The sequence below is a fragment of the Martes martes genome (genome assembly GCF_963455335.1).
Source record: "Martes martes genome assembly, chromosome: 10".
NCBI lineage: Eukaryota > Metazoa > Chordata > Mammalia > Carnivora > Mustelidae > Martes > Martes martes.
The window spans coordinates 32,002,943-32,016,022 of record NC_137898.1 but is presented as its reverse complement, the minus strand read 5'-3'; the positions used below and the strand labels follow the sequence as shown (position 1 = coordinate 32,016,022).

The window sequence follows — 13,080 nt, the reverse complement described above, 5'->3', positions numbered from 1 at the left end:
GATGATTTAAACCTCATCTATATAACTGGGCTTAATAAATCCCTTACAAAAATATTCTGAGAACCAAATGAAGTAACACATAAGGCTCCTGGCACCCAGTAAGCATTCACTAAATATTAGCTATTGTGATTAGCAGTTGTCGCAACTAATGGTATGAATGGTGTCTGCTGGGAGTTCTTTGTTCCTGGTTTCCTATCCTGTCTACCCAGTTCTCTGCAAAGTGAACTGTGCTTTGCAATTTTACTTTGGTTTCGGTAGTTTCTTTTACATTGTATTCAATTATATATTTCTGGTACTAGCCAAGACTTGTATTCAGTGTTATTAAAAGTGTACATTAACTGTGAATAGATGCCATATTAATTATGTAGCAAAGACTACCATTTTTATTCTTTTAACAGGCATCTTAAGCAATGTTTATTAAGTATCAAATGCTTAGGCTCTTCCTTATGAAGCATTCACTTCTTCAGAACCGTCGACTCACTAGTCAGAAGGTATACGGAGGGGGAATGTGTTGGGACTGAAGCCAACAAATATGCTTTTCCATCATAGCCATCTAATATTAATGTACCAATCCTACAGGAGTTTTTCCCCAGGACAATGGATTATTTTCTCTGACTTCTTTTTTGTTCTATTTGTAAAATAATTTACCTATTTGTTTTTGGTTTAGTACTTAAAAGCAGCATTTTATATTCTCATTTCAAGACTATCTCTCTAGCTTCACTTTAATACAGCCTAATGTACACTCTGTTTTTTGTTGTTTTTTTTTTTTTAATTTTATTTGAGAGTGCGGGCACGAATGGGGGAGGGACAGAGGGAGAAGCAGACTCCCCACAGTGCAGGGAGCCTGACATGGGTATCTATCACAGGACCCTGAGATCATGATGCAAGCCAAAGGCAGACACCCAGCAGACTGAGCCACCCAGGCAACCCACACCTTGGTTCTTATATTCCAAAAGATGAGCTTAACTTAATGAAACACAGGGTATTTCAGAGACTAGTAGATGTTTCCATGAAAATTTTGATTCACGGGACTTCAAATAATACTTCCCAAGTCAAAACTCATCCCTATATGGAATTATTTTCACAGATGAATGGATGTACCTCTTTTCAATTTCCTACAGCTCCTATACATAACTGCTTCATATAGAGATTGGCTAAAAAAGCTGATTAAACACATGAAATGATATTAAAAATAGAAGATCTGGGGTAGAAAAGAGTCTCTCTACTCCAAAGAAGAAATAATTACAATGAAATGTGTAGATCTGTTGTATTTGATACCAATAAACCATTAAAAAAAGAAAAAACATTATGTTGCATTTTTAAAAAGATTTTATTTATTTATTTGACAGAGAGAGAGAGATCACAAGTAGGCAGAGAGGCAAGAAGAGAGAGATGAAGGAGCAGGCTCCCCGCTGAGCAGAGAGCCCGATGCCAGGCTCCATCCCAGGACACTGAGATCATGACCTGGGCCGAAGGCAGAGGCTTAACCCACTGAGCCACCCATGTGGCCCTTGTTCCATGTTTTGACAGATAACTTCTTCTACTTGTGTTTTATTTATCAAAGCCACAACTCTAATGCACCATACCCTGAAAATTATTTAGATTGAAATCTAACTTTCTGAATATAAAATTCCAATTTAGACAAGTGGATGACTGATGACATTTTTCTGTAATGATGTAAGGTACAAAGAGAACAGCTGAAGACCTCTAAAAAATAAGACTGATCTCTGAGGGCTGAGAGCACCAAAACATTGTTTTAACTAAGATTATGAAAACATATTATGGACATCAAGGAGGGCACAGTACAGCATCCAAATGTCATTCTGGAAAAGTATTGTCTTTTTTCCCCACTTCTTATAATAATTTAATTGCCACTGTATTAATTTAGAATACAGGGATAACTGGGTGGCTCAGTCGGTTAAGAGTCTGCCTTTGGCTGAGGTCATGATCCCAGGGTCCTGGAATCAAGTCCCACATTGGGCTCCTTGCTCATGGGGAGCCTGCTTCTCCCTCTGCCTGTTGCTCCCCTATTCCTGCTCACTCTCCCTCTTTCTCTCTCTGACAAATAAATAAATAAATCTTAAAAAAATAAAATACAGTCTCTCTTAGGCTTATTAGATAGGCTATATCTTCTCTCCATTTCCCAAATTAACATTTCTCCCAGAATCTCCTCATGTACCATCTCCTCCTATTGCTAAAGCTGGAAACCTGGCTCAATTTTAAGCCCTTCAATTCCATTTCTTCCAGCATCCAAACCTGTCTAGGTATTTCCTTAATCTTTCTCCAAAATTTGTACTGCTTTCAATGGTTAATGTTATTATCTTAATTATGTCATATGGCCCATTAATGGGTCTCTCAGCCTCCAAACCTTCTCTCCTAGTAGGAGTCCCTCCTACTCTAAACCTTCCTCTATTAATCTATTACTAATATCAGAGTGATCTTTTATTTTTATTCCTTTACAATAATTTAATAATATTGGGGGTATTTTAACCATAAGAAATAGATATATATATTTATTATTTTTTGAAGTTTTTAAAATAAATTTTAAGGGTGATTTTTAAAAAGCTAAGTCTGATAATGTTATTTCCCTGCTTGAGACATACAAGGAACTGAGCCCTGTTTACCTTTTCATTTTTATTTCTCTTCACTACCCACCCCTCCCCACTATATGTTCCAGACATAAGAACTTACTTTTAGCAGTTGCCCAAAGCACAATGCTATACTCTCCCTTTTAGACTTTATGAATATACGGCTTGCTTTGATCAGCTCCTACTTATCCTTCAGAATTTCAACTCAAGTTTTACCTTCCCAATCTGGAAAAACCCTATTGACCACCGTTTGGATAAATTTCATCTTATGTCTTATCACAGCACCCTGTCTATAATTCTACTATATCATATTATAATTTCTTGTCTGCTCCTCCAACTTGGCTACAGACTTCTAAACCTGAACTATCCATTATGGTATCTACTAGTAACATTAGTGGCTATTTAATTTTACAAATTATATAAAATTCAAATTCAGTTCCTCAGACATACTATCAGACACATGTGTCTAAGACATGTGTCTTAGATACATGTGTCCTGTGCTCAGCCCTCACATATGCCTACTAGCTACCGTACTGGACAGTGCAGATACAGAATATTCCGCTTTTGCAGAAAGGTCTGCAAAAGGTATGCTTTTGCAGCACTACAGGCCGACTTATCTCCTCTAACATGCTCCTGGCCCTCAAGTAAGTGCTCAGGAAGTATTTGTGGAATTAATAAATGCATGAATAAATAAAAGGAAAGTTGTGACGTTAATGTCTGGCCAATTTTGCCCACCCCTCCAGCTTGCTGAGGGGCATTCAAGTCTTCTCTTCCACCCCAACTCCCTGCCCCCTAAGTCCAGTGGTTCCAGCTGCTCTTGAGCACATCCTCCTTAAAGATGCTTAAATGCTGGCATTGGTTTGGGGTCAGGTACAACGGTTGCACTTAGGGTCACAAGTCCATATTGGTCTATGTCCCTACACCTACTTTGACTTTCTCTATATAGGGAAGTCAGGTCAAATTTCAAGTGTCTTCGGATGACAGAAAGTTTCTCTAATCCTTCCTGATTTGGAGATTCATACATACAATGTACAGGAAGTAGATCAGAATATTAAGTTGCATCTTAAAATTTTAAACTGCTCACCCTACAGTCTTAAGGAGACAAATCTGTCAGGCCTTCATGTGTGTTTAGTGGGGACACAGGCACTAGCTGTAACAAACTAAATGATTCCTATATTTTTTTTTTCTTTTCTTCTTCTTCTTCTTTTTTTTTTAAAAAAAGACAGAGGGCTAGAGATGGGGAGAGGGAGAGAGAGAAGCTGAAGCAGGATCTATGCCCAGTGTGGAGCCTGACATGGGGCTCAATCCCACAACCCTGAGAACATGACCTGAGTCAAAATCAAGAGTCCAATGCTTAACCAACTAAGCCACCCAGGCACCCCAATTCCTATACTGTCTTACAATAGTTATGACAATTCTAATGCAAGAGGAAAGCACTCATATTTGTAGGTTAGCAGTACAGTGGCTTGTAATGCCAACAGTTTCTTGCTAATTTATAATCTTCAACTGTCTTATAACATGCACACTTATTTTTGTTTATTAAACATTTACTTATTTGAGAGAGAGCACGAGTGCGCACGAGGGGTGGGGCAGAGGGAGAGAGAGAATGCCAAGCAGATTACCTGCTGAGCATGGAGCCCACAGTGGGGCTCGATGCCCCAAACCTGAGATCATGACCTGAGCTGAAATCAAGAGTTGGACACTTAATGAACTGAGACACCCAGGCACTCCATGCGCACCTACTTTTACATGTTATTCTTCCTTTCTATTCTTATTTTAAGTAGATGATAGTTTAGTAGAATGAGAATGCTTTTATGGACTAACATTAAGTGAGTCACTGAAACCCAAAGAATTATGCAAAGCGGTAACACAAGAAATTCATTTAGTTGCTTATTTCAAAGCATTTGAACATACTCCACCTAGTCAACAGCAACTTTCCAGCAGATCACTCTATCAGATTAGGAAGCCACATGACACTTGGAATATATTCTTTTTACTACCATCAGTGATGGAGTCTGCTTCAGATGCTTCTACTGAACAGGAGCATTATAATTTCAGTTTTCTAATTTCTCCCAATTCCTTAAGGCAACCTTAAAGTAGAGAGGTCTCATAAAACTTTCAGATAAATATACATAAATATTTTCATTTCACTGAACTCAAAACTGCCCCCCTCGACTCACAGCAATGACACTGATTTTCCAACTTTGAGTGGTTAAAATATATTTAAGTGAACAAAACCATTTCAGGAAGACTTATTACTCTTTCAGCAGAAATGTTAATCTTTGTGCATATGTATATGAATATATATATATTTACATATATATACACAAACATATTAAGATAAAATACATTTCTACAAAATAAAATTCTATAAACTACATGTTACTGTTAAAATAAGATAAATTATTCTGAAAATGTTCAGAGAACACATCAGAAAATGTTTAAGTTGTGGAGACCTCAAAGGTGATTATTTAATGTTAATATCAGAAGAAAAACACCTCAGAATCGTAAACAATAAGTCAAATTTATCTTCAGAATTGTGTTAGCTATAGGATGAAAAAGTCACGTCATCTCCGCAGTGAACCTCACTTTAGCAAGAGAGTAAACATATTTCCTCCACATCAGCTGCAATCAAGGCATTAGCAGTATGCCATGATTGATTATCCTGGGACCCGTTGCTGAGAAATGAATGTGTAGCACAGGTTTTTATCACTATAGTCTGCAAAAAGCAAGTCCCTTGTTTAGATATCCTAGTTGTAATGAGTGACATTATTAGGTAGTTCTTCTATTTAAATGACATAAGGATTTAGTGTATCAGCAGCTTATAATAAACAAGCCCTTTCAATCTGATGACTCCTTTCCCTACACATGAGTACTTTTTGTGTTTATAATACAAGTGGTAATAGAACACCATATGGTTGTGACTTTTAGCTAAAGTAAATGACATTTAAACAAACAGAAAAACAGCATTAGGATATTCAAGGATTTGAACTATAACCTAAATACACAGTACACATTCAGGGGCTATTAGTGTTAACTATATACACTGACCATTTTCTAATGCTGTCCAATTAGTGAGTTTTTCAGTTTGCTGATCAGTTTTTCAAAAATATTTTCCAATTTACTGTCATACACCTTTATCACTGGCATATTGCCCCATTTACAACTTCTTTTAAAAACACTATACCACTAATATATCCTGAGAACATTTAATCAGTTCTTTCTGAAATGTAAAACTGCTTCTATTGCTTTGATCTCTGCCAAAACAACAATGATGTTATTTACACATGTATAATTCTTAAAAGAAAAATACAAGAACGTGGGAATGGTACAAGCAGAGACAGCAGTTCATAAGCTACTGCAGGAAAACAAGATATGAATTTGTCTTGCACCCCAAAGGTAGCAGAGATGATAGCAAGAAGTGGTCTAATTCTGATTATATTTAAAAGATACAGCCACCATGATTTGCTAATGGACTGGATGCGCAGTGAAAGAGAAAAAGAGTCAAGGAGGACTCCAAGTTTTAGAAGCAGAGCAAGCAGAAGAATGGAGTTGCCACTGCTGCGATGTGGATATGTGTGGGATGAGCCAGTTTGGGAAAGATGATTAGGAGTCTGGTTTTGGACATATTAAGTTTGAAGTGCCCATTGTGTACTAAGGTGGAGATAGTAGGCAGACTATTAGATTTATGATTCTGGAGTTCAGGAATGAGGTTGTAGTTGATATAAATTTGGAAGTTAAGTTAGGTAATATTTAAAACCATGAGATAGGATGAGGCAACCTAATGTGTGAGTGTATATGGACAAGAGATGAAGTTTAAAATATGAACCCTAAGTTACTCCAAAGTTTAGAGGAACCAACAAAGGAATCTCAGAAGAAACAGAAAGACAGGGGAAAAAAAACAGAAAATGTGCTGTCCCCAAACTAAGTGAAACCAGGTTTTTTTTTTTTTTTTTTTTTTTTTTTAATTTTTTTATTTTAATAAACATATAATGTATTTTTATCCCCAGGGGTACAGGTCTGTGAATCGTCTGGTTTACACATTTCACAGCACTCATCATAGCACATACCCTCCCCAATGTCCATTTCCCCACCACCCTCTCCCATCCCCCTTCCCCCCCGCAACCCTCAGTCTGTTTCTTGAGATTGAGTCTTTTATGGTTTGTCTCCCTGAAACCAGGTTTTGAGAACAAATATTTCAAATACTAACAACAGGTCAAGTAAAATGAGGCCTGAAGTTGACCACTGGATAGATAACAGTGGGGACCCCTGACAAGAACTGTTTCAATGAAGTGGTGGGGGACCAAAACCTAACAGGAATGAGCTCAAGAAAAACATACAAAGTTCAGGCAGAGTGAGTAAACAGATGCAAGTCTTTCCTACAGGAGGATGTGGTGTCAAAGGAGTTTGTTCATTGGTAAATTTTATAGGATATTTGTCTGCTGATAGAACTTACTATATTGCAAAATTACTACACTGCAAAATGCCTAAACATGAGGCATAGGTTACACTACAGATTAAAATCATAGCCCTGGACTATCACACAATGTTACCTTCAGAAAAATTATAAAGTGTTTTTCTTCATCTTCTCATTAACTTTATAACAAAATTTCACTATTACCTGAGCCCTGGCTCTACTTTCCCTAGGAAAATGGAAACTACATTATATAGGCTTTCATACCACACCTTGCTACTGTGCAGGCTATTCAAGATGTTTGAGCTGAGTATGTTTCTTTTGAAAGTCACAAATTAAGCTTATATCCTAGTAGCCAATGCTTAGCCCATAACCCAAGGCAAGAATTACTGGCCCCAATATCATTGAAATGAGCAAAACCCACTGCAACAGCACCTGATAGGGACTGCTTAGTTTCCAAATGCTTAATGTAAAAAATAAATCATGGTTTGTAAGTATTGCTGCCACATGGACTTTTACAACTCCAGAATGAATAAAATGGTTCCACATCACTTAATCAAGGATCTGTTTATATTCTTTTTCGCCAACTTAGGAACAATGCTATTTCTTTCATATGCTAAACTCTACATTCTAGGTTCCAAATGACGATTTTGGTGCTTTGCTTTCTGAAGCACCTACTTAGGAGAACATTTTTAGGGGGTGAAGGGGTGGGGGAGGGGACCTGGAATTCAAAACATATTTAACACTCATCATCTTTACCAAGCAGCTCAATCAAGATCTGAATAGTAATGTCTTCATCATACAATAATGATTTTTCTAAGATACATCCGTAAGGGAAAGAACCCCTTTCATAAAATACAGCACCAGTGTGCTTCAAAGATAACTAAAAAAGGGAACCCTCTAGAGGAGGAGACCCTGCAAAGGTTTGGATATCTCTTCAGAGTGCTCCAAACTTGGATGAATTTTTGTTATAAATCACCTTGATTAATGGAACACATTTGCTAAAGTGGTTCTGTAATAACTACACAATTCTTATTGCTCAAAAAACCCAGCCTAGAAAAACTGGTGGAGGCAGGGAAGCTTTCAAAAAATCACTGGCTTCTCTTTTAGGACCAATACTATCCCTGATCAGAAATAGTTCCCTTTCTTTTTAAAAAATAATGAAGACAAAAAATTTTTAGGGAAGCACAATTTGATGAGATGGGAGTATAAATAATAATAATCAGTAGGGGATATTTTAGAGAAGCAGTACTAGCATGGTAAGGAGTACAAATTCTGGATGGAGCCAGGGTATTTGTGTCTGAATTCCAACCTTTTTTTCACTGTTTGAAACTGGGCAATCTGTTTAACCTCCCCATTGTCCAGTTTTCTCATCTGGCAAATACTACCACTACCTATGTTATTGGGTGGCTGTTGCAATGATTAAAAATAAATTAATCCTTGTGAAGAGTTTCAACAGTATCTAATACAGATGAAGTATATAATAAGTGTTGGCCAAAAGTATTACAATTATGTCTGTCACTTATAAACATGCAAACCAAGGTTAATGGAATATACCTAGAACAATACGGCAGTGTCCTCTAATTTATCCATTCATTGAACATAAAAATTCAAAGAATATTTTCCTTAAATAGAATAGTCAAAAAATTTACATCTTATAGTCCTCTGATTGTCTTCTCAGATTACTTAGCAAATATCTAATCCCCTGATATCCTTCCTCTAATAACCCTTAAAGAGAAAATAACAATTATGTGGTGCTTAAGTACACAGATAGTCGATGCCTTCATTTACATGTTTTGTTATTCTATCTATTGATAAAATTATTTCTGGTCTCAAGTATATGCTTGTTGCTAAAACAACTTAAAAGTGACTAGAATGTCTCATGAAATGTTAACAGTCATATGAAGGTGGAAACCATTATGTAAAACTCTGACATTTTTAAAGAACAAAGGGATACAATGTCCATGATAAAGGTCATAGAAAAATAGGTTACCTGATATCACGCTATCACCTTCAACATTATCACCATCAGCTAACAATCACTAATATGTTTAGCACTGTGGTAATAAACATTAAAAACATTTGCACTGCTGAACCATAGTCTCTTATGGAAGGTACATAAATAACAGATTTAGTAATCCATTGATCAAACTTACAAGGCAATCAGAGGCTATTATAGTTCAAAATAAATACACAATGATCAAGACAATTTAACCTAATTATTTGCTTAAATTGGGGATAAAAACAGAGGTAAATTTAGTTAATAGATCTAACAGCTGCATCAGTAATTTGAGGGTAACACAGAAAATTTAAAGAAAAGTAAAAAATTAAGTTACAATTATTAAAGTGAGACAAGTACAGGCTGAGTAAACAAAAGGCCACCCCCCCCCCCACTGCCGTAAGCTGTCACAGCAGCCACGTGACTGGTGAGGAGCTAAAATTATATCTGCTCTTCACTCTTTCTTTCTGCTATTCTTGCTCTCTTTTTCTAACGGGACAGTAAAGTTGACCAGAGCAAGGTATATACAATTTCTATCCTAAAAATTTAAGTAGGATTTAAAAAGACTAACTGCAGACTTTGATTTTACCAGATTTGCTGCTACAAGTCATTGGAAAATTTTCTAAGCCAGGATCCCAGTTGGCATTTAGGGGAATGTCTCTTTTGTCTTTTCCAATCTAAGACAATTGTCTTTCCTTGTTTTTCATGACCTTGACATTTTTGAAGAGTTTTAGTCAGTTATATTGCAGAATGACACTTAGGGTTTGTCTGATATTTTCTCATGATTAGACTGAGGTTACACTTACTTCTGCAAAAATATCACAAAAGTGATACGTACCTTTCTTAGTGCTTCACTTCAGGGGCTATATTATGTTGATATGTCTTTTAATTGGTGAACTTAACCTTGATCACTCAGTTAAGGTGGTGTCTGACAGTTTCTCCTCTACCAACTACTATTTGTCCCTTTGTAATAAATATCTTGAAAGAGATACCTTGAGACTGTGCAAATAAGCTATTTCTCTCAAACTTTCGCCCAAAATTTTGACATACGTTGGTGAATCTTGCATACAATTATTACTGAGATATTTATATTGTATGTTTTTCTTTTTTTTTTTTTAAGATTATTTATTTATTTATTTATTTATTTGACAGACAGGGATCACAAGTAGGCAGAGAGGCAGGCAGAGAGAGAGAGAGAGAGAGAGAGAGAGGAGGAAGCAGGCTCCCTGCTGAGCAGAGAGCCTGATGTGGGGCTCAATCCCATGACCCTGGGATAATGACCTGAGCTGAAGGCAGAGGCTTTAACCCACTCAGCCACCCAGGCGCCCCTATATTGTATGTTTTTAAGAAGGGTTTTAAAAGAAACTAAAATATATAAAATATAATGGCCAAATTGTTCTGGATACAAACATACTTAAATTCTACTGAATGCAGCCTTTTAATTTATATTCAAAATGTGAATTAAAGTTATTTCTTTTGTCAGTGTGTTCAGTTAATGTTAATCAATGAATAACAATTAAAATGTTACTTACATAACTATGGCTTTTAAAGAAATCTGACGGACTATTGGTGAGGATTTTGTCTCCTTCCAAGCCAATTACTCTTTTACAAATGTTTGATTTTGGATCACTCGGGCTTTTTGCAATGACAATGTCACCTCTGAGGGGAAAAAAGTCAAAAGAAAGGTCAATGTTATTTATTAAACATAAATACATGGACAGCACTGCTATAATACTTGTATAACTTAAAGCCACACCCTTTATCCTCTCACATATTGACCCTCTCATATTACCAGCTTTGAGAAATTTTGTGACTGAGTTTTATGGGTCAAAATCTGCCAAGAGTAGTGGAAAAGCTCTTAGAAGATTTTGAAATTTCTGGTAATACCATAACAACCATCTTCTTATACTTTATCCACTATGTGTAACTTTTGTATCCAAATTTTTAAAACCAAAAGTATAGAAAAGCAATTCCATGTAAGTACCAACAAATTAACTAAGTAAATTGTACTGTCCAGCCATTAGTACCGATTGCCTCTACAGCACATAAAAACATAGGGACAGCATAAATATTTCCCTAGAGCTCAAAGAATGTATACAGCATACCCAGATAATTTACAATATAGTTTAAAAAACTTATTTTTGAGGAACAACATCAGAAGACACAACCAAATAAAATGCTAAAAGCTGCCCGAACATATACTACAAAAAATAAATTGGTATATCAAACATATAATACCAACATGGTGGGTATGATTACATGTAGAAGGCACGATTCATGGAAGAAATAAAAATATACATGTATTAGAAGAATAAGAAAGATCTTTAAAAGTATAAATGAAGGAGACAAAATAGAGGAAGGACAAAATAGGACTAAGCACCCCAACCAAACAGAACACAACACTTTCTGAAAAAAAATGAGTAGTAAGTGAATTCTGTTGATTAACACACGTATTTGAAAGAATTTAATTATCTATATTATGTGTACATAGTTCCACAATAATTTGATGTCACTTATAATAAAAGGTGAATATATCAAAATATCAAAAGCCATAAAAATAAGAGGAAAATAACAGTCAAATCAGAAACCTAGTTATCACTACATAAAAGTATTAATAAGAATTCTAAGTTTCTTGGTTCTAAACTTTGTGTTTTCATTCTAAAAATGAAAATCTGATTAATTACACAGGAATGATTAACTAATAAAGTTTAGTTTGGGAGGTAAAACAATTATTCTAAACAACTAAATCAAAGAGGAATATACGAGAAGGATTTTTATGTAAGGTAATAAAAGACACCATCCATACTCCTAAGAAATTTTACAGTACTAGTATTCACTGGAATGATAATTTCTTGTGGTTAGAGTTGAAAGCTATTAAAACACTAAATTCTAGGGCGCCTGGGTGGCTCAGTGGGTTAAAGCCTCTGCCTTCGGCTCAGGTCATGATCCCAGGGTCCTGGGATCGAGCCCCACATTGGGCTCTCTGCTCAGCGGGGAGCCTGCGTCCCTTCCTCTCTCCCTGCCTGCCTCTCTGCCTACTTGTGATCTCTGTCTGTCAAATAAATTAAAAAAATCTTTTAAAATAAAAAAAATAAATAATAAATAAAATAAATACTAAATTCTATATTTGCAGGTAATACAAGGCTACCCTTTTTTTGAAATGGGATAAACTAGTCTCTTTTCAACCAAATGGAACCATGCCAATGGAACTTTCAGATGAACAAGTTTGCAAAGATCATACTAAACAAAGCTGATTTTGGCTAGCTTTGGGGAAAGAAATGTTTTCTGAGGGTGTTTTATTCAGCTCACATTTTTCAACAAAATAATCAACATGATCCTTAAAACAAATTCTGAACTTACATGGCAACAGAAAAATCATAATTCAGTCAAGGTGGTTTTCCAAATTTTTTTAAAATTTTTATTTCTTTTTTTAATTTCAGTGTTCAGAATTCATTGTTTATGCACTACACCCAGTGCTCCATGCAATACGTGCCCTCCACAATACCCACCACCAAGCTCACCCAACCTCCATCCCACTCTCCTTCAAAACCCTCAGTTAGGTCCTCAGATTCCACAGTCTCTCATGGTTCTTAGATGCTTTAATTATTTTTAAAAAAAATTTTTAGGGGCACCTGGGTGGCTCAGTGGGTTAAAGCCTCTGCCTTCGGCTCAGGACATGATCCCACGGTCCTGGGATCAAGCCCCACATCGGGCTCTCTGCTCAGCGGGAAGCCTGCTTCCTCCTCTCTGTCTCTGCCTGCCTCTGCCTACTTGTGATCTCTCTCTGACAAATGAATAAATAAAATCTTCTAAAAAAATGTTTTTTTAAATTTTAATTTTAACTTTTTTACTTTTAAAGTAGGCTCCATACCCAATGTGAGGCTTGAACTCACAACCCTAAGACTAAGAGTCACATGCTCTACTGACTGAGCCAGCCAGGTGCCCCTCAGTTAAGTAGTTTTTACGGAAACCAATATTTATGCAGACTATACTTCTGGTGGTATAACTAGATATATGCATAGAACTTAGATCGAAATAATTATTCCTTGGTTTCTCAACTCCTTCAAATAGGCTTTTAA

At 36.2% G+C, this 13,080-nt stretch overlaps 1 protein-coding gene across 14 annotated transcripts in view; it reads right to left on the bottom strand.

The window, feature by feature from the left end:
• IMMP1L (inner mitochondrial membrane peptidase subunit 1) overlaps positions 1-13,080 on the bottom strand; it is a 76,108-nt gene that overhangs the window by 10,977 nt on the left and 52,051 nt on the right. For all 14 annotated transcript variants that reach the window (XR_013967579.1, XM_080816982.1, XM_080816987.1 and 11 more), the window contains one exon: positions 10,534-10,660. Coding sequence is in view for 13 of the 14 variants with exons in the window: in XM_080816982.1 (XP_080673108.1) it covers positions 10,534-10,660 (127 nt within the window). In the remaining variant the exon portion in view is untranslated. The remainder of the gene's footprint in view (positions 1-10,533; positions 10,661-13,080) is intronic.